General features: G+C 49.3%; 2 protein-coding genes across 8 annotated transcripts in view; one reads left to right on the top strand and one right to left on the bottom strand.

Moving 5' to 3' along the window:
- Positions 1-59: 59 nt before the first annotated feature.
- On the bottom strand, positions 60-16,160 carry NOXA1 (NADPH oxidase activator 1). 4 transcript variants are annotated; one of them, XM_037400243.1, is made up of 15 exons: positions 15,713-16,159; positions 14,339-14,421; positions 12,629-12,737; positions 10,316-10,450; positions 9,146-9,253; positions 8,340-8,399; positions 7,717-7,754; positions 6,867-7,008; positions 5,279-5,332; positions 3,744-3,816; positions 3,492-3,550; positions 2,382-2,554; positions 1,561-1,666; positions 1,350-1,473; positions 60-1,125 (listed from the first exon to the last, which is right to left on the bottom strand). In XM_037400243.1, the coding sequence occupies exons 1-15, from the start codon at positions 15,884-15,886 to the stop codon at positions 1,028-1,030; spliced, it is 1,536 nt and encodes a 511-aa protein (XP_037256140.1). In that variant the 5' UTR covers positions 15,887-16,159; the 3' UTR covers positions 60-1,027. The 4 variants fall into 4 exon arrangements, with proteins under 4 accessions (XP_037256140.1, XP_037256141.1, XP_037256142.1 ...); XM_037400244.1 differs by having other exon boundaries at positions 2,382-2,551; positions 15,713-16,157; XM_037400245.1 differs by lacking the exon at positions 9,146-9,253 and having other exon boundaries at positions 15,713-16,160.
- Positions 16,161-16,405: 245 nt separating this feature from the next.
- EXD3 (exonuclease 3'-5' domain containing 3) overlaps positions 16,406-17,155 on the top strand; it is a 290,827-nt gene continuing 290,077 nt past the window's right edge. For all 4 annotated transcript variants that reach the window (XM_037400486.1, XM_037400487.1, XM_037400484.1 and 1 more), the window contains exon 1: positions 16,406-16,488. The gene's annotated coding sequence lies outside the window, so the exon portion shown is untranslated. The remainder of the gene's footprint in view (positions 16,489-17,155) is intronic.

A 17,155-nucleotide genomic window follows, 5' to 3' on the forward strand; every position in this document is an offset into this window, starting at 1 on the left:
CAGCTGTCTTTAAAAATATTTACTGGCATATCTCAGCAGAAAAAAAAACAAGTGGAAGATTTAAGAGTTGCCAACTCTGGCTCAGGGTTTATTTTATATTCAAGTTACATAGCCCAGCTTTATCAGGCACCAAATCCATTATAGGTTCCAGCTCCAGGCACTTGAGTGTTTTATTTAGATCAGCAGAAGCCAGCACAGCTCAGCTGCAGGAACCAGACAGTCATTTCAGTCCCTTCAGCTCCAGCCAGCAGCCCCGCTCCACCTAGCTCTCTCCCCAGACAGGCCAAGGCTATGCCAAAGCCCAGGGTTGGTCTGAGCAGTGGCATTCCCACAGCTACCTCTCCTCCGTGCTGCAGGACCCCTGCCCATGCAGTATGAAGCAGTAACATACTGCAGGACTTAACATCTTAAGAGAAGAACCAAAGGCATCTGGGCTGAGGAATGGTCAGACCCCTTTGGCTCTGGCAGATCCATGGGACATTTGCCATGGAAGATGGTACATGGTGGTCCTAACCCAAGGTCTTATCCCATATACCCCACTGCAAACTGCTTACAAAAGCCTTTCAAAAGAGCAGCATCCCTCTCTCTGGTGGAGATAAGGAGATGTGACCCAGGAGGCTGAGTGACACAGCTCTGCCTGCTGCTCACAGACAGCTATCCTTGGCTTCACTAGTGAGGCTCAGCCTTCCCAGCCTGAACTTGAGCAACAAGGGAGAGTGGGGTGAGGGCCACCCAGAAGAACCACATGCCACCCAGCAGTCTGAGCCCCTCCAGTCTGAGCTGCCACATGGGCAACTCCCATAGCCATATACCAGATCCCCCTCCCTTCCCTCTGCCCTGCACAGGCACATCTTTGGCAGTGTAAGCACAGAGGTACACATGCCAAGTCTGAGAATAGGCTGTAGAAAATGCTGTTGGACTGCTGGAACTGACCCCATGGGATCTGTGAGTGGGGGACATCTCCTGTCTGGGTTCAGCAGGGCTCCTGGCTGTGCTGGCTGTGGCCCAAATGAGCTGGGACTGTTCGCTATAGGAAGGCAGCACCACAACTGGTCTGGGTTGCAAAGCATTTGGGGAAGATGCCAGTCTTGCCATTGCAGCGTCCTTCAAGCCAGTCCTCGTTCACTGGGAAAACATAAAGGAGCAGGATGAGCCCTGGCCCACATGAGTGGGATTAGTGAGAGTTTTCATGGCTGGAATTTAACTGGGCAAAACCCAGTGCAAGCCTGTACCTCCTGAGGATATGAACCTGAGACAGCACTGGAGAGGCCATCTATTCCCCAGTCCCTCCCTGGAGCACTCCAAAAGCCTGTCCCAGTACAAGCCTGCAGACAAGACTGGAGAGCTACCTTCAGAGAGAATATCCAGCACATCCCCCTTGCTGAACTCCAAGTCCCCCGGTCCTTGCGCGAGGTAAGAGTGCTGAGCCAGCATCCGGTAGAGGATCGGTCTGCCCGAGTGGGAGTCAGAGTCCTGCAGGAGAAAGTCAGCACGGAGGTTGCAAGGCAAAGCAGAGATTTGAGTCCAGCACAGCAGGGAAACTCATCACAGCCCACGTACCTGGCAGCAGAGCATCAGCCTGCCATCTGTCAGCTGCTGCCACATCTTCCCTAGATCCTCCTCTCCCGAAACTGCACCCAGTTCTTTGCCATCCAAATGCCTGTAGCTGCAAAGATTCATTAACACAGCTCAAATCATCTCACTTGAAGCCAAACTTGGAGGCAAGCCTAGCCCTCTACCATCTTCAGTTTTCAAAGCTCCCTTTGTAAGACAGCTCTGAGCTTGTCACCTTGCACATTGACATGGGGCCACCCTGCGTGCTCAGTGGGCAGGAATGGCACTGCTGAGACTGACACTGTTACCCTCTCACACACTTATTTGAGGGGAAGATCATAAACTCTCCTGACTACTCTGACTGTCTGTCCCCAGGGGTGTCACAGTCAGGCAGACCTCACCCCAGGACCAATGCACGCTTACACCCAACTCCCAGATTGCTCTGCCTTGATCCTAGTGTATCCCAAAGGTTAAGCCAAGCAGGAGAAAATCCAATATACAGCAACTGCATCTGCACAGACTTCTTTCTGTTGTGCTATTTCTTGACCATGGTACAATTTCCTGGGAAAGATCTGTTGGGCTTCCAAAGCCCATTGAGCACTCGCTGTTCTCCAAACCAAAAGCCATAGTACAGTTAGCCTTACAAGGAAGGCTGTGTGCTCACATTTATGCTGAATTTCGTCTAGAGTGCTTTGACCCAAATTAAATGTTCTGAGGAGATCACACACAGTTGGATGCCTGTATCCCCAGGGGAATGGCTGCTGCCAGCCCATCACACACACGCATGCACCAGGAGTGCTGGAGGGCCCAGCTGTGCTGCAGCATACCTCAGCTTCCCTCGCTCTGCCTGCTGCCCAAACCGCTCCCTCAGCAGAGCCCGCAGGTCCAGCAGAGACAGCGCCTTGCCTGCCCTCAGCACCACGGTGCACTCGCAACACGCTCTCAGCACAACAGGCTTGTCCGTGCTGGATGAAGCTTCTCCACAGGTTGGTGGGATCTGCTGAGAGATGTGGCACTGCGTCCAGTCTGGTTATTCAGACCACATCACCTCTCATATCAAGGGAGGTGACACAAACGCAACCCCTCATTTCAGTGCTACTATTGTAACAGCAGTGCAGCATAAAAATGCAGCTCTGAATTTCAGAGGGGGAACTACAGATTCAAAACCTGGGATCAAATGTTCCTCCCGTGACCCAAGAAGCCAGTTTCTGGGTCCAATTGCACAGGTACCTCCCAAACCTATGTGAGCAGGGCCCCAATTCTTGCAGCCAGCTGTAGAGATGCAGCCAAGTTCCCATGTTCTGCTGCCCTCTGTCTGGACTACAGCTGAAAAAAATATTACTCCAGAAGTCCTACAAAGAGGGGCAGCAAAGACAAAAGTGAACAAAGCTGATCTGCAGCTGGCACTGCCAGGGAGGTGCTGTCCCCAAGCAGACACAGGAGTGATTCCAGCACCGTCACACACAATGGTTGGTAATAATGTGGAGGTGCAGAGGACATCATCCCAGAAGGACACAAATATGAATGAACTGTGGTACCCAGACTGACAGGGACAGAAAATGCCACACAGGAGGAAGGGGGAAGGGACAGCAGGTAGTTCAAAGACAGCACTCTTGCAAAATGCGCTGTCAAGTGTGTGCCTGAGAACATTGCTGTGTCTGGGGCTCTTGGCTCCTGGGAGGGCTGGCAAAAGGGCACTGCCCTGGTAAGCCTCAACCTTGAACTGCCTCACAAATTTGTATGGTCACAAACTTGGGAGTGATGATGGAAAGACCACATGGGAGCCTCTCTTTGGAATGGGAAAATGGACAAAGAAAATTTTTTTCAGTGGTTTTGGGGCAGCTCAGGAATTTTGAAGGATCCGGCCAGGAACCTTGCACTTTTCACAGCCTTGATCTCTTGAGGCTGTGCTAGCTTTGGCTTGTGAAACACCTTACCTTGAAGTCCACTTGGGCACTGGTATCATTTTCAGAGGCATTTCCTCTTTCTGGAGATTCTGCAGAACAAAACAAGAGCAGAGGAACAGCACCCACAGTCAGCAGACCCCCCAGCAGCTCTTCTGCAACCTGCTAGCACACAGGCAGCCATAGCTGCAGTGGGGAGCCAGCCTCCTGCCACACCCCTAAAGTAGGGGGCTTTGGGCACAGCATCACATAGCACCCAGTGAGGTCCCTGGCCCAAGGGATTACCTGGCTTCTGCTTCACATGGAGTCGGCTGGGAGGCACCTGGGCAGGAGGAAGGGGAATCCCATTGCTGATGTTCTGCAACAGAACAACATCAGAAAGGAGTGAGCAAAAGACACCGGAGACTGGGCAAGGCTGGCATGCATGACCAAGGCTGCAGCCAGTTACAAATTTCTGGGTGTAACCCTAGAGAGAGCCCCAGGGAGACTAGTTCATTAAATGGCTGGATATGTAGAGCATTCAGGCTCTTAATGGTCTCTTCAGCTCTTTCAGGTAGTAGGGGTGATGAGAGGTTTGGAGGGACACTTTCTTGGCCTCCTGCCCTTTGCTGGGTTGGTGCTTGAGCAGAGGGAGGCAGCTCACACTGTGCTGAGGTCTCTCCCCACCATCTGCCAGGTCACCTGGGAACCTGGACTGGCTCACAGCAAGACATCCATGGAGGAAATGCCCAAGTATACACTACAGCCAGTGATTCTTTTGGAGGGGGGAAAAATTAATAATAAATCATAGCAACATCAGAACAACCACGTGCTTCAAAAATATCTCACAGGGAACAGGGGCCTGACTTGCACCTTTCCACACTGGGTTCAGATGGAAAAATAATGGGATCAGGTGGTGGAGATGGGAGGGAAGGAAGTTTTCTTAAGTCAAAGGTGAGGGTTTAGGCCTTAGGCACATGGCCTCAAGGAAAAAAAGCAGTGCCTGTTTAAGGTATTACTGTCCCACTGCAGGAAACTAACCTGTTCTCACTCTGCTGGTGAACTAGAACATGTGAGCACTCCTCACCCGCTTTCGAGCTACATCTAGTGGCTGTAGACATCAGGGGAGCAGGCTAGATACGCACGTGCCTCAAGCCCTCAAACTCATTGTGGTGTTCCAGTGGCTCAACAAGTTACAGCGGGTCAAGAAAGCTATGGCACCTGCTCATCTTTGTGTGTCCCATCAGCCCATGGTGGATAAGAGATAATAATACCTAGATCAGCTTGAGATGCAAGCCACTGTGGCTTGGCTATACATCCAAGCCCCCAGATTTTGCTTTAAAGAGATCTGATGTATATAAAAAAACAAAAGCATTTTTCCTGTTCTTAACTCTTCTGCTGGTCCTGTTTAAGGGCACTTGTCTTCAGTCAAGGTGTCTCACTCAGTGTTTCACACTGTTTCTCTTACACAGTTGTCCTATCCTGTGATAACCTTACAAATAAATGTCCCAAATGTATCTCTCGGTCCTTTCCTCACCCCTGGTTGCAAGGCTCACCTGTCACAGCACTCTCCAAACTAGCCAGCTGCAACAAGATCTTTTACCATCACATACCAACATACTCTTCATGCCAGTCCCTCTGCTGCCTTCTCCTAGTCTCTCCTCATTCAGGACATGCTCTCTCTGCTGCTTCCCCATCTCTCTTCCTTGGCTGCCCAACCACTTAACAGAACCAGCCACAGCTGCACCTTATCTACATCAGCCAACCCGCCGCCCCTGAAGCCAGCCCACAGCTGTATATTATCAATGATAATTAACCCAGCTTCATTCCTCTACACTCACCCATTTATCCGCTTGTGAGGCAGGCTCCAGGAGAGAGCTTGGTATTCGCAGCTTCTGCAGGACACAGAGCAGGGTGAGACAGGAGCTGCTGCTGTGGCAGACGCAGCCCCAACCACCCAGCCCCACTCCGCGCTGCTTCTGCCCTTGCAAACCACCACTGCCTGCTCACCCTACTGCAACATGAACATGTCCATGGAGGGCCCAGGGTCGCATACAGTAGCCCATGTTATTTGTGCTCAGAAAGTGCTGAACAAAATCCAGTGGTCCTTACACATCTTTCTGCTGAAAGCAGTGCTACATTGCAGCCACCCAGTTAGTAACAGACCAAACACCCACCAAACCCAACACCCTGCTCCTAAAGGGGATGCTTAGGCAGAGAGAGCAAGGATGTCAAATGATACCAGTCCAGCAGCATTTCTGTATCTTCTGACAATCACTGCTATAAAGCTATTAATGTAAACTGATCATTGTGAGTAATTATGCTTTTTTTTTTTCCACCAGTGGCTATTATTTTACTTTTTTTGACTTTGAATTTCATCTGGCACTTCACTGAGCAGTCAGCCAGCACATTCAAATACTTCTGTAACTGTTCATTGTTAGCTCCGTATGCTTCAGGCTATGCCGAATGGTTTGTCTGTCACAGAACATGGTTAACTTAAGAAGGACTAAATCACTATCCCTATTACTATATCACTTAGGAATATGCTAAATGCTTAGGTCACAGCAGATTCTCTGTGGGGACTTCCTTTATATAAAAAAAAAAAACACAAAAAAACCAGAAAGAAAGAAAAACCTGTTCATTTATGCCCAGCCTTTATTTCTGTATTTTAACCTGTTATCAGCCCTCAAAGCACTGTCTCTCTTGCTCAAACAGCTCACTGTATTTTTAGTGGTCTTGTGATGAACCTTTTGACATTTTTTGGAAATAACAGGCAGATAATAAACTCACTGGCTCAACCTAATCCAAGTATGCGCTGGCTCTTTCAAAGAGCTCAAGAAGGCACATGAGAAACGGCTTCTGTCAAGAGATTTTGCATGTTGTCATATTTATTTATGTCTATTCAATCTGTTTACACGATAGTTCCCTTGTCTGCTGAAAGAAGTCAGATTTACTGGGTTTTAATTCCTTAGGTTTTCTCTAGAGCCCTTTATAAAACCTGCCTGAACACAGCTAAAACCCTCCCAAAGTTAATTTAACAGACGTACTACACACCAGATAAGGACCGACCTGTCTTCCCAGCTCCATTAGAACTCCCAGGTGACAAATACTGCTCTAAATGGTGGTCCTTAGTGAGGTCTGTTACCCTACATGATTCCACAACAGGATCCTGTATCGTGAAGAGCACAAGTGCCCAAAAAGATGCCCATGTGGAGCTACAGAGGTGAATGGCAGAAGCTGGTGGGAGCCAAGTGTCAGAGAAATCTATGGTTAGTAACTGGCCTGTGGAAATGAGCTCCTGAACTCATTCTCTGCTCTGCAGTGCTACAGGTCGGTCCCCAAGGAACATGCTCAGAGGGTTGCAGCAAGCTCCTGTTCACAGGCAGGACTGTGGTCGGGATGGATTTCCAGCCCACCTGTTTTCCTTACCTGTCCATCATGTATGGCTGTAGCCCAGCCATCCGCTCCTCTGGTCAGCACAAAGACCAAACTGCTGGCTTTCACTGCCAACTTCTCCGAGTCCTCAGGGTAATAATGGGACAAAACTCTGTAGTAGCCTGACTCACTGTCTCTGGAAAGAAAAAATGAGAGCACCTTTACTAACCCTTGAGTTCTGATGATGGATGGCTTTGACTCAGAACACTACATCAATCCAAACTGGCACATGCTAGAAGTTTCAGGTGTTGGGAAACTGTTTTCCATTGCTACTCTTTGGTCCAACTGGGAACAAAAGCAGCTTGAAAGACACTGATTTCCCAAATCAACTGCCCCATTTTCCTTTTACTGATAAGCACTCTCCAGATCAAAACAATTATTAAACTCAGACCTGAAGTACTGCGGGTACAATATCATAAAAAAAAATTACTTTCACATTTTTCAAACCAAGGCTGATTTTGACTCAGCACAGCAGGTCTGGGAGAAAGTATTTGGAAGCCTTGTCCTGGGAACTAGGATGGGACAGCTGAGCATCCTCTGCTACAGACCCACCACCTGTCTCTGCTTCCATTCCCCAGCCATGGCATGATCCATGCCTGTCTTCCAAGACTATTGAATCAACTCCTGCAAACTGCCCTGAGATTCTTGCATGAGGGATGCCACTGAACTGTTTGTCTGCTGCAACCACACAAGCCTTTGCATGTTTGTCATTCACTCTGCCCTTGGAGAGAAGTGGATGTGGATCCCACAAAGTCTTCAGGCAAAGACACCAGAGAATAAAACGTGACCTTCTGAACAGAAATAGGGAGAGAAGAGTTAAACCAAGGTGGAACTGAACACTTACCGCAGAGCATCAGTACTGGGTTCATAAAAGCCCTGTTTCTGTGGGAGGAACAACAGCATCTGTTTACAACAGTACCTTATACAGCCACAGCTCCACATTATTTACTTTCCCTCCGAATACCAAACTGTGGCATTTTCTCTTTACTTTTGACCACATTTATCACACCACAGCATCCATACAGAAGTCTGCTGCTCCACACCTTACCAGGATGGACCTTCTATTTCTCCCCCTCCTTATCTATCCCATCAGGAGGCGAGTAACAAAGCCTCTTTCCCTACCCTTGGCTGTAAGAAACTCATATTATAGTGCAAGGAACCACGCTTATGCTGACGAATTTACTGAAGTGCTGAGCAAATGCATGTTGGGCATACCTAAGTCTCTACTGTTTCAACACGGCAAAGAGACAAAAAAGCATCTCAAAAGGCTGGAGACTCACATCACCAAGTCCCTTCCAGCCAGCACTGAAGCCCACCACTGGCTTTGAATAGCCCCGTGGATCTAGTCTGATATTGCACTGTTTTTTTCCAACAGTATGTTCTTACCCTGATGGTGTTAGGATCTGAGGCCCTACCTGGAGCTCCATGACAGCTCCATTCCTCCTTTCACAGCTACATCCTTCTCACCTGAGGCCTGAGAGGCTCGAAGCCAATGTACTCATCATTGGGGATGATGGACGAGATCACCTGTCAAAATAATGACTGAATTGAGACCGGATGAAGAGAGTCTCAGTCTTCATGTAAGGTTATCCTACTCAGACCTGTTTTCTTCTGACATTCTAAGGTCAGGCATAAAGTAGAGCCATGAATATAGTGGAAAAAGCAAAGCTGGAGTCCCAAAACAGCCTCAACCATTTGTGTCCCTGTTTTTTCAGTCTTCCCAAGGTTTCTTTAGAAGTGCCTGAATGAATTACTTTCTCTTTCCTTTATTCATGTTGGAGCTCTCTGGCCTGTGGCACTTCTGCTGACTGCACTGGTCACAAAAGGGATCACAGAAATACTCTGCTGACTTGCATCAAGGAATGTGACAAAGCATTTGTCTCCCAAGTGCCTGCCTGTCCCGCTGGGAATATAGTAGTGAGTAGGAGCATTCAGGAAGAATGTGTTCCCCTTGAAGATGTTATTGTCAGCAAAGAGACAACAACAGGGTTCCCCGAGTACCTGCTCAGCTTTTTCAGAGTTTAAAGTAACCAAGACCGGGAAGTTTTTTTTAGCAGCAAAGTGCATTTTTGATAGAAGAGGTGGCAATCCTAATCAATTTCAGCTTCTGTGTCCCAGACACCTTGACTGGCTGCAAGCCCTGACAATCCTGCTCTTGGGTCTCCACCAATACAGCGATCAGTGGAGTGGTCAACAGTAATGCACCCTGGAGATGTCAGAAGGTAGGATTTTAATCTGTTTGCTGTGAATCTTAATGATTACATGCCTGTTACCTTGGGTTTACCCAGGAAGTCTTTTGAATCCAGCTGTTCAACTTCCTTCTTTCGTGGTCTGAAAAATTCCCTAAGAGGAACCTGCATGGGCTCTAAAAACAGATGGTCCTAGTGTAGGGAAAGCAGTTAAGGAAAAAGCCATCAATTAACATTAAATTAAACATAACAGCAGTGAAAAGCAAATATAATTTCCCTATGTGTGCAAGACCAGCTCCAGGAAGACACTGGCTGAAAAAACAGCTGTGAACTTGAAAAAGGTCACTCAGGTTTCACAAGCACATGCAAACAAAAAGCTGAGCCACTACTAAGCAGTGCTAAGTCAAAGACTAACTCTATCGGCATAGGATGGGTGGGGAGGGAGGGCAGTGGAATAACATTTATTAAACAAATCTTCTAAGCACATTTTCTATTCAACTTCAATTTTTTTTCTCATCTGTTCAACCACTGAGTAGCATGCTAGTAGCAAATACAAATAATACACTAATGTAAAGCATAAACATGATGCTAAAAGAGATTATTAGATTTTTTTTAAAAAAAGTTATCATCTCTTAGAAAGAATAAGGAAGTATGGAGGCAGCAAAATAACAAACACTCCAGGAAGAGTAAATCCGAGATCTGCAAGAGAACTCTGCAGAGATCTTGTTTCTGATCATATAAGAGTCTTAACAGGAAACTATTATTTAAAACCAACCCTGGAAACACTTTTACCCTCTACTTAAGCTCTAAATGTGATTGTCATTAATATCTGAGCTGCCACCAATTGTTACTGAGGTCAAAGGGACTCAAAAAAGTCAGCCAGCGTCATGAGAAGGGAGACTCTCCAAATCTGCACTCATAGGAGTTCTGCACTTAAAACACTGCATAAGGCAACTTGCTTTACAGTACGAATAGAACTAAGCTCCTGAACAGCAGGAACTAGAAAGGAACCTCCCCAGCCTCAGGAGTTATCCCCAAATTCTTTACTATGGTGCTTCTGTGCTATGAAGCAACTGGGGGTGATGGAGTTACTCGATTAGCTGAAGCACTAGTTGGTATAGTATCACATGCAAATAGCTTAGACTGTGTTACCAGGTGACCAAGCAGGTGGGCAGACAAGAAAACCCAAATATACAACAACTGTATTTCTTAAGTCCAATACACATACCCAGGAACTCACAGAGGTGGTCTTACCTGCACCCGCTCAAGCGCCAGGTCCAGGATTGCTGTTCTTCCTTCAGGTCTCCATACAACAGCCTTATCTAGGGTGACCCTGGCCTCCTGCCACTGCTGCAGGTGGCACTGTGCTGCTGCAGTGCTGTACAGCACCTAGAGTACGCAAGGAGGGAGCACAACTCAGAGAGCTAAAACCAAGCAGAAACCCAACATGACTTACTAAACTCAGCCAAGAAACAGGACCCAGACATTAACACACCACAGATACAGTAACAACCCCAATCTACTCCCCACTGGCCACAGGCAAGATACTCTGAGCAGCACAGCTGAAAAAACTTCATAATCAGAGTGGCAAGAGATAAAAGCTGTACCTCCAGGCTAGCTCCTAGGTGTGCTAGAGCTGTTAGCTCTGTTCAAGGCAAGGAGAGGTGTGGGAAAAGCCAGATGAAGACTCAGGTACCATAGAAGTTTTAATGTTATTCTTTCTGTATTTAAACAGCCAGGAAGGATTTTGGGTTTCTTTCTGTATACAACTAGGTAATATTTTTTTTGCTGTGCAGAGAAATTCTGACTCCCTCTAACTGCAAAATAACTGAAACTGTTTCACATTGTAGTGGGCTGTGAATGTGCAAATTGTCAGCTGTAGCTTATTACCCTGTAGCAGTATGTAGATATGTTCAGTAGTGAAGTGGCAAAGTGTGGGAGTGTTACAGACTGGGTGTTAGGAAGCCTTGCTCTATATGCTGAACTAAGAGTGGGAGATCTCTTCTTGTTACTGGCCAACAGTCAGTGTATGGAAAAGATGCTGGTCTGCAAGGCAGAAGTGTGGTTAGCAGACTTGCTGTTGGATAGTTTGCTATTATATATCCTAGGGTTATCAGCTTGTAAATTGCTTTGTGGTATCTGGATGCAAGGAGTACTTAAGACAGAGCTGCAGCTAATCAAATGCATTTGCTTTAATCCTTAATCATGCTAGTAGAAGACTACTGTTTGTTGGAGGGTGGTGATCCTGATACAGCTACAGGAACTGCAGAGATCCTCCCTCTTGGAGGGGCAAGGCAGCAGTTCTCACTCAGCTCAGAGGTGCTATAGCCTTGCAAGAGGCAAATATTTCTGGATTTTCAAACCATACAGTGTATCTCCCCAGAGAAGAACAGATGTGGCATGTGAGAGGCTATGTATGGGGAAAGCTGATGGCACAGTTCTGCAGGATTTTGTTTGTGTATTTTGAAAAATAAGCTGTAGGTAGATGTAAGAGCCAAATCAGGATGCAGATCCTGAGTCTGGAGTGCCAGCACAGTGAGAGCACTGTGTCCTGGCAATGCCTAGAGCATGTGGAGTGAGGGATGGTGTGTTTACACCAGAAAGGGTACTAGCCCCCTCAGGATGGTCTTGGGGCATTCCTGCAGCCCTGCACCCTTCAAACGGAACATACTGTTCTTAAGTGCGTGTGAGCTCAGAGAAGGCAAGTGCTGTGGCACTGAAACTGTTAAAAACAGTGAGGTTTGGGCAATACCATAGTGGCCAAGGATAGCTTCCTCCTGGCAGGTATAAAGTGCATGAAAATTGACTGAGGCTGAATGACAGGTTTCTGGGCATGCTTGACTTGAGTTATACAATGACTCCTGTTGCGGAAGTAAAGAATTAAATACCCTTTCCTCTATCTGCTTTTCAGTCTGTGTGTGTGGACTCATGACAGAAGACTAAATGAACCCTTGCAGTTTCTAGGAGTCTTTTACATTCCAGATATTATGAATATTTACAATCAATTCAGACTTGGATCTTTTTTGAACAGGATATGGCAGGTTGACCTCATGTAACAGTACAAGAGCTGCAGGGTGTAATATTACAGAAGCAAAACATAACTTGCAGCCCAGTGTGTAAGTTTAGACACAGGTAATGCTAAGATCAGTTGCGACAGCTGGAAAGACAGGCTTTTGTGCATGTAAGTTTCTTAGTCTTCACTATGGACCAGTTTTGTTCCCAACTGTCTATACTTCAACCTATTTCATCTTCTACAGCTGAGTTCACAAAACTTATATGCATGCAAGTATAAATATTACATGCATAGATAAACAGGAATTTTTATATTGGGGTTAGCTTATCTGCTCTGAATAATTTTACTTTTTAAACAGCTTAATTTGCTAAACTCTTCAGAGATTACATTGTTTTATGACTTTTATGATTAAGTTCCTTTTTTAAAAAAAGTGTAAGCACAACGTTTTTACTGTTCTAATGTACTGTCTTGAAAAGCTCTTGGGTTACTAATGCCTACTGCTGAAGAACAGCCCCAACGGGGGGGAAGACTGCTGAGACAGGTTTGACTCTTACCTCCCATGCATAGAGAATGTGCCTTAGCCCCAGCTGCTTGTAATCGATGAAGGGATTTTGTCTTAGATGACTGAAGGCCATATGATAGTCAGAGAGAGCTTCTTCATACCTACAACACAGATGACAAGAAATGAGACTAAAAAGCTGAAGACTACTTAAGAAGTTCAAAAGTCTAGCTAGCAGAAAAACATGTATTCTTCTTCATAGCCTGCATGAGGAGAGCTGCACCAGAGATCTGTGTCATCCTGTGACCACAGACAATTCACTATCTTTTCCATGTTAGTAGTTAGTACAAAGTGAACATGATGTGCCTCTTCTCTGTGATTATCTGCACTGTCTTACTGACTGGGATGAACAGTAGGTTTTGGTACCTGAAATAAGTCACAATTCCAAGGCAGAGAAAATGTAAAGAACAAAGACTGATGAATGCTGTGAGCTCCTTGCCCAGCTTGCTGCTGGCAGTCTTGTCCCAGCAGATGTTTCAGGGGAGAAGCAAGGGCTGGGAAACATCTGCTGACGGTGAGCAGTGAGTATACATGCAGGGCCTGAGCAATGAAAGAACAATTTTAGAGAAACTCTAACGATAAGGAGGGGATTAGTCTGAATTTACACCTGAATCAACTGAAATCAAAACAGGTTCCCACTGAGCCTGCAGGTGGTGAAAGGAACAGTCCAGGAAGGACTGTGCAGTGGTCACCTGACTAGATGTCACTGAGCATGGCCAAGAAAAGGTGCCCAGGTAGATGTGGGTGGGTGGGAGCAACATCTGCTGAGGGAAGCCATGGAGTTCTGGTGGCCTTCAGCTCCTTGGGCAGGAGGCAGGTCTGCTAGCTGTGCTGTCCCTGACCTGCTGCACAGCCTGTGTGCTTGAGGCAGGCTTGCTCTGTTTCTGCTGGCTGCTGTGCAGTGCTGGGAACCGAGCAGCTCCAGCGTACCAGCCGGGGCTCCACCATCCCTGACTGCTGCTCTTCTGGCAGAGGCACAGACTGTGTGGCTGCTTGCAGGGCCAGCTTTAAGTGCAGAACTGCTCACTTTAACTCCCTCCCAGAAACAAAGACAGTCATTTGGTGGAAATTAAGGTCGGGGAAAATATCAGGAAATAGAATAACTGAACTTTGAAAGTAAGAAGGGATCTGTAAAATCTTCCACCCACCTTGCCGAGCAGGATGTCACTGTGATTTAACCATGGAAACAGTGAGTAATCAATCCCATGACACTGGTGGAGCAATCATTATGTTAAATCAGTGAGACTGAGATCAGGCCCACAAAATTCACTCTCAGCAGAGAGTGAGAGTTGGACACTGTGGGCAGACTGCATTTTTAGGAAGGTCAGACTCATGTGTGCCATGTGAAGATACACCAAGCAGTGCAGTTATTTATTTTTTTTTTTATTCCCAAAGAAAACCTGAATGGCAACATAACCTCCTGGCAGCCCTGCATACAGGAGAAGCTTATATCTGTGTGTATGGGACAGTAATGCTATGTATTAGTTACCCCTGGGGCCCCAGAGCTGTGCAGCTCTTATCTTCTCAGCCTTAGCAGAAACAAGACCTGCTGACCTGTGACATGCTTTACAAGGCCAAACTGGACGTTGTGAGTTGTTCAAGATTGGTGGAAGAAGTATTTTAAAATCATAGAATCATTCAGGTTTAGGAATAAAATATGACTAAAAAGGACAAGACCAAAGGCTAAAATGGACATGTGCCTCACATTTCCAGCTGCAGATGGACAAACCCTCTCTGAAAGAAGCCAACGGCTAGGGAGCTGTCCTTCGCAACAGTTTTGTCGAATGCCTAAGGAGACAAACAGACACATCCCAAGACGAGTTAGGATCACTCCTATTGATGCCTGGGTATAATGTGCCCAGGCAGCCACATCCAAGCTGCGCTCACACTGGGAGCAGAAGCCATCCTGGGTTTATGACCAGCTCCTCTGGACTGACAAGCACAGGTCTGCAACCTGGGCTGAGGGGCAGGGGACAGCTCCAAGTCACCTTCCAGGTCTTGGCTCTGTATGAGCTGAGCTCCAGGTTCTTGCCCTTCCTTGGTAAAAAGGACTGGACGTAAATGAGCTATGTTTGCTGTCCAGCATCTTGTAACAGGAAAACTGTGGTGCCTGGAGCAGAGTTTTCCCTTACAGTGGGAGCAGTGGGACCAGCTGAGCTGGGGAAGGCTGTCTGAAGCAGCCTATGGCGATATATGAAAGGGTAAAAGGGAGAAAGCCGAAGAGCTTCACACAATGCACCCATAAGTCAACATTTCTAGTCCAGTTTCACACATAAATACAGACAAATATTAGCAAAGCTGATAGCAGCTCGTGGCTGATGGTTCAAAGCAATATAGTGCTGGGAAAACTGTCTTAATGTCCTTCTGAGAGAGCTAGGTGTGCTCCTTCACTTATCTACATACCGTTTCTTCACAATGATAACAAATCAAACCTGAAACCCCAGACTTTCCTGATACTGCCTAGATAGGGATAGCATTGCAGGGGTGAAAATATATCGCAGGAGGTCGGGGAGTGACTGTGCCTCTTGATGAGGCTTCTCCTGCAACTCCAGCAGCAAGCCTCGCTTTAAGTCTGCTTTACTGTGCTATAAACCAGAAAAAATAAGCAACCCACTCTGACCTATGTGGAAGTATAGCTGAGCTTCTTCCCAGCCTGTGCCCATCCGCTGGGTCTAAAAGGCCTCTCTGGGGCACCATGGTGCTGTGCTCGCTGTTGTCCTCAACAGCCACTGCCCTGGCCCCTCCAGCCCAGCCTGAGCTCTGTGCTATTAAGAAATGGCTTATAGGTGTCTCCTCACGGGACAGACAGCCGTGCCAGGTGCTTTAATAAATTGGCTTTTCCTCAGGGCACGGTGCCCACCTGCAGGTTCCTGGCCTTGCCGTGGGCTGGGCTGCGGGTCCCTGCTCAGCCCGTCAACCCCTCGTGTTCCCGCTCTCAATGTGCCGGATGAGAGGCGCAGGATTTTAATTCCTTTGTGTTTCAGCCGTTATTCCCTCAAAAATGGGAACGGGCAAGCGGTGCCCCCGTCCCTCTCCGTGGTTCCCCAGCCCGCTTAGCCGGCCCGGCCGCCCCGCTCACCCGCAGGGCCTCCCCCGGCCGCCCTGCCAGCAGGTGCAGGCAGCCCATGTTGAAGCAGATCCGGGACGGCGGCTCCGGGATGCCGGCGAAGATGTCCAGGGCGGCCTCCCAGCGCCCGCCGTCGGCGGCCAGCACGCCCTCATGCCAGCGCCTCACCAGCTCCTGGTACGCCATGGCCGGCGGCAGCGCCGAGCTCCGCGCCGGGCCTCGCCTCACCCGCCGGGCGCGGCCACGGGGCGGGTGGAGGAGGAGGAAGAGGAGGCCCAGCCGCCCCAACCCGCTCCGCTCCTCGCCCGGCCGGGTGAGCCAGGGGGGCGGCCGCGGCCCCCCGGGCAGGGCACAGGGGCTGAACGGGGTCAGCTGCGCGGGAACCGCGGGGGTGCCGGCTCGCTTGGCCTCTGGCACCGAAGGGCGAGTGAACAGCCACCGGAGGAAAGCCGCTAGCAGTGCAGGGAGCGGCCGGGGGTGGCACAGCGCATAACGCTGCTTTTGGGGCTTTTTTAATTAAATAGCTATTCTCACGGCCAAATATGTGTGCGCGTTGCTTACAGTACGTACGGTAGGCATAGAGCTGTGGCGCGCTCTGGGAAATACGGTAACCCCCTGCTCCCCTGGGCCGGGCCCGCCCCTGGGGGCTCGCCGCGTTGTTACAGGCGGCAGCGCCCCCTGCAGGCGCGGCGCGGCGGCACCCACAGAAAAGCGGCGGGCGGGGCGGAGGGGAAGGCTTAGGGCGGCGGACGCCGCAGCTCCCGCCGCCGCTTCCGGGTCGGTGCCAGGTGAGTGGCAGGAGCCGGCTGCCGCTCCGTGGAAGCCTAGGGCCGCGGCGGGGCCGGGTCCACGCGCAGCCCTAGGGTGGGGGTAAGCGCGTCGTCGCCCCGGCCGGAGCCAGCCCGGCCCGGCCAGCGGACTTTAGGCCTCGGAAGCCCGGGAGGAGCGGCGGGCGGGGGCCGTCGGGGCCGCTCCGGGTGTACGCACTCTGCAGCCGAAATAAAGCCACGAAGCGTCTCTCGGCCTCCCGGCGGGGCCGCGCGCGGCGCACCAATACGGTAGCGGCCGGCGGGGTGTGCGCCTGCCGGTATTTACGGTACCGCGGCGAGGTGGTGGTGGGGCTGCTGCGGGGCCAGCCCCTCGGTACCGGTGTTTGTAGCCCTCCCCCCGGGTCTCGGCTCTGGGCCTGGGCCGGCCGCCGTCCTGGCCGTGGTGCCTCGGGCCGAGCGGGCCCCGGCTGAGGCGAGGCGCGCGCCGGGCGGTTTCCCGCCCTCCGGGGCCTGAGGGGGCCTGAGGCGGTGTGCAAGGAGGGCGGGGAGCGCCGCTTGCGAGTCCGTAATTACAGCTAATTACCTAGTTCCAGCCCGTGCCTAGTTGCCGGACATGATGGCGTGGTTTACAGATAACTGGAGTGACCGAATTGCAAGCTACCGATGGAAGCCAGAGGAATCCGTG

The sequence above is a fragment of the Falco rusticolus genome, chromosome 9 (assembly GCF_015220075.1).
Source record: "Falco rusticolus isolate bFalRus1 chromosome 9, bFalRus1.pri, whole genome shotgun sequence".
Taxonomy (NCBI): Eukaryota; Metazoa; Chordata; class Aves; order Falconiformes; family Falconidae; genus Falco; species Falco rusticolus.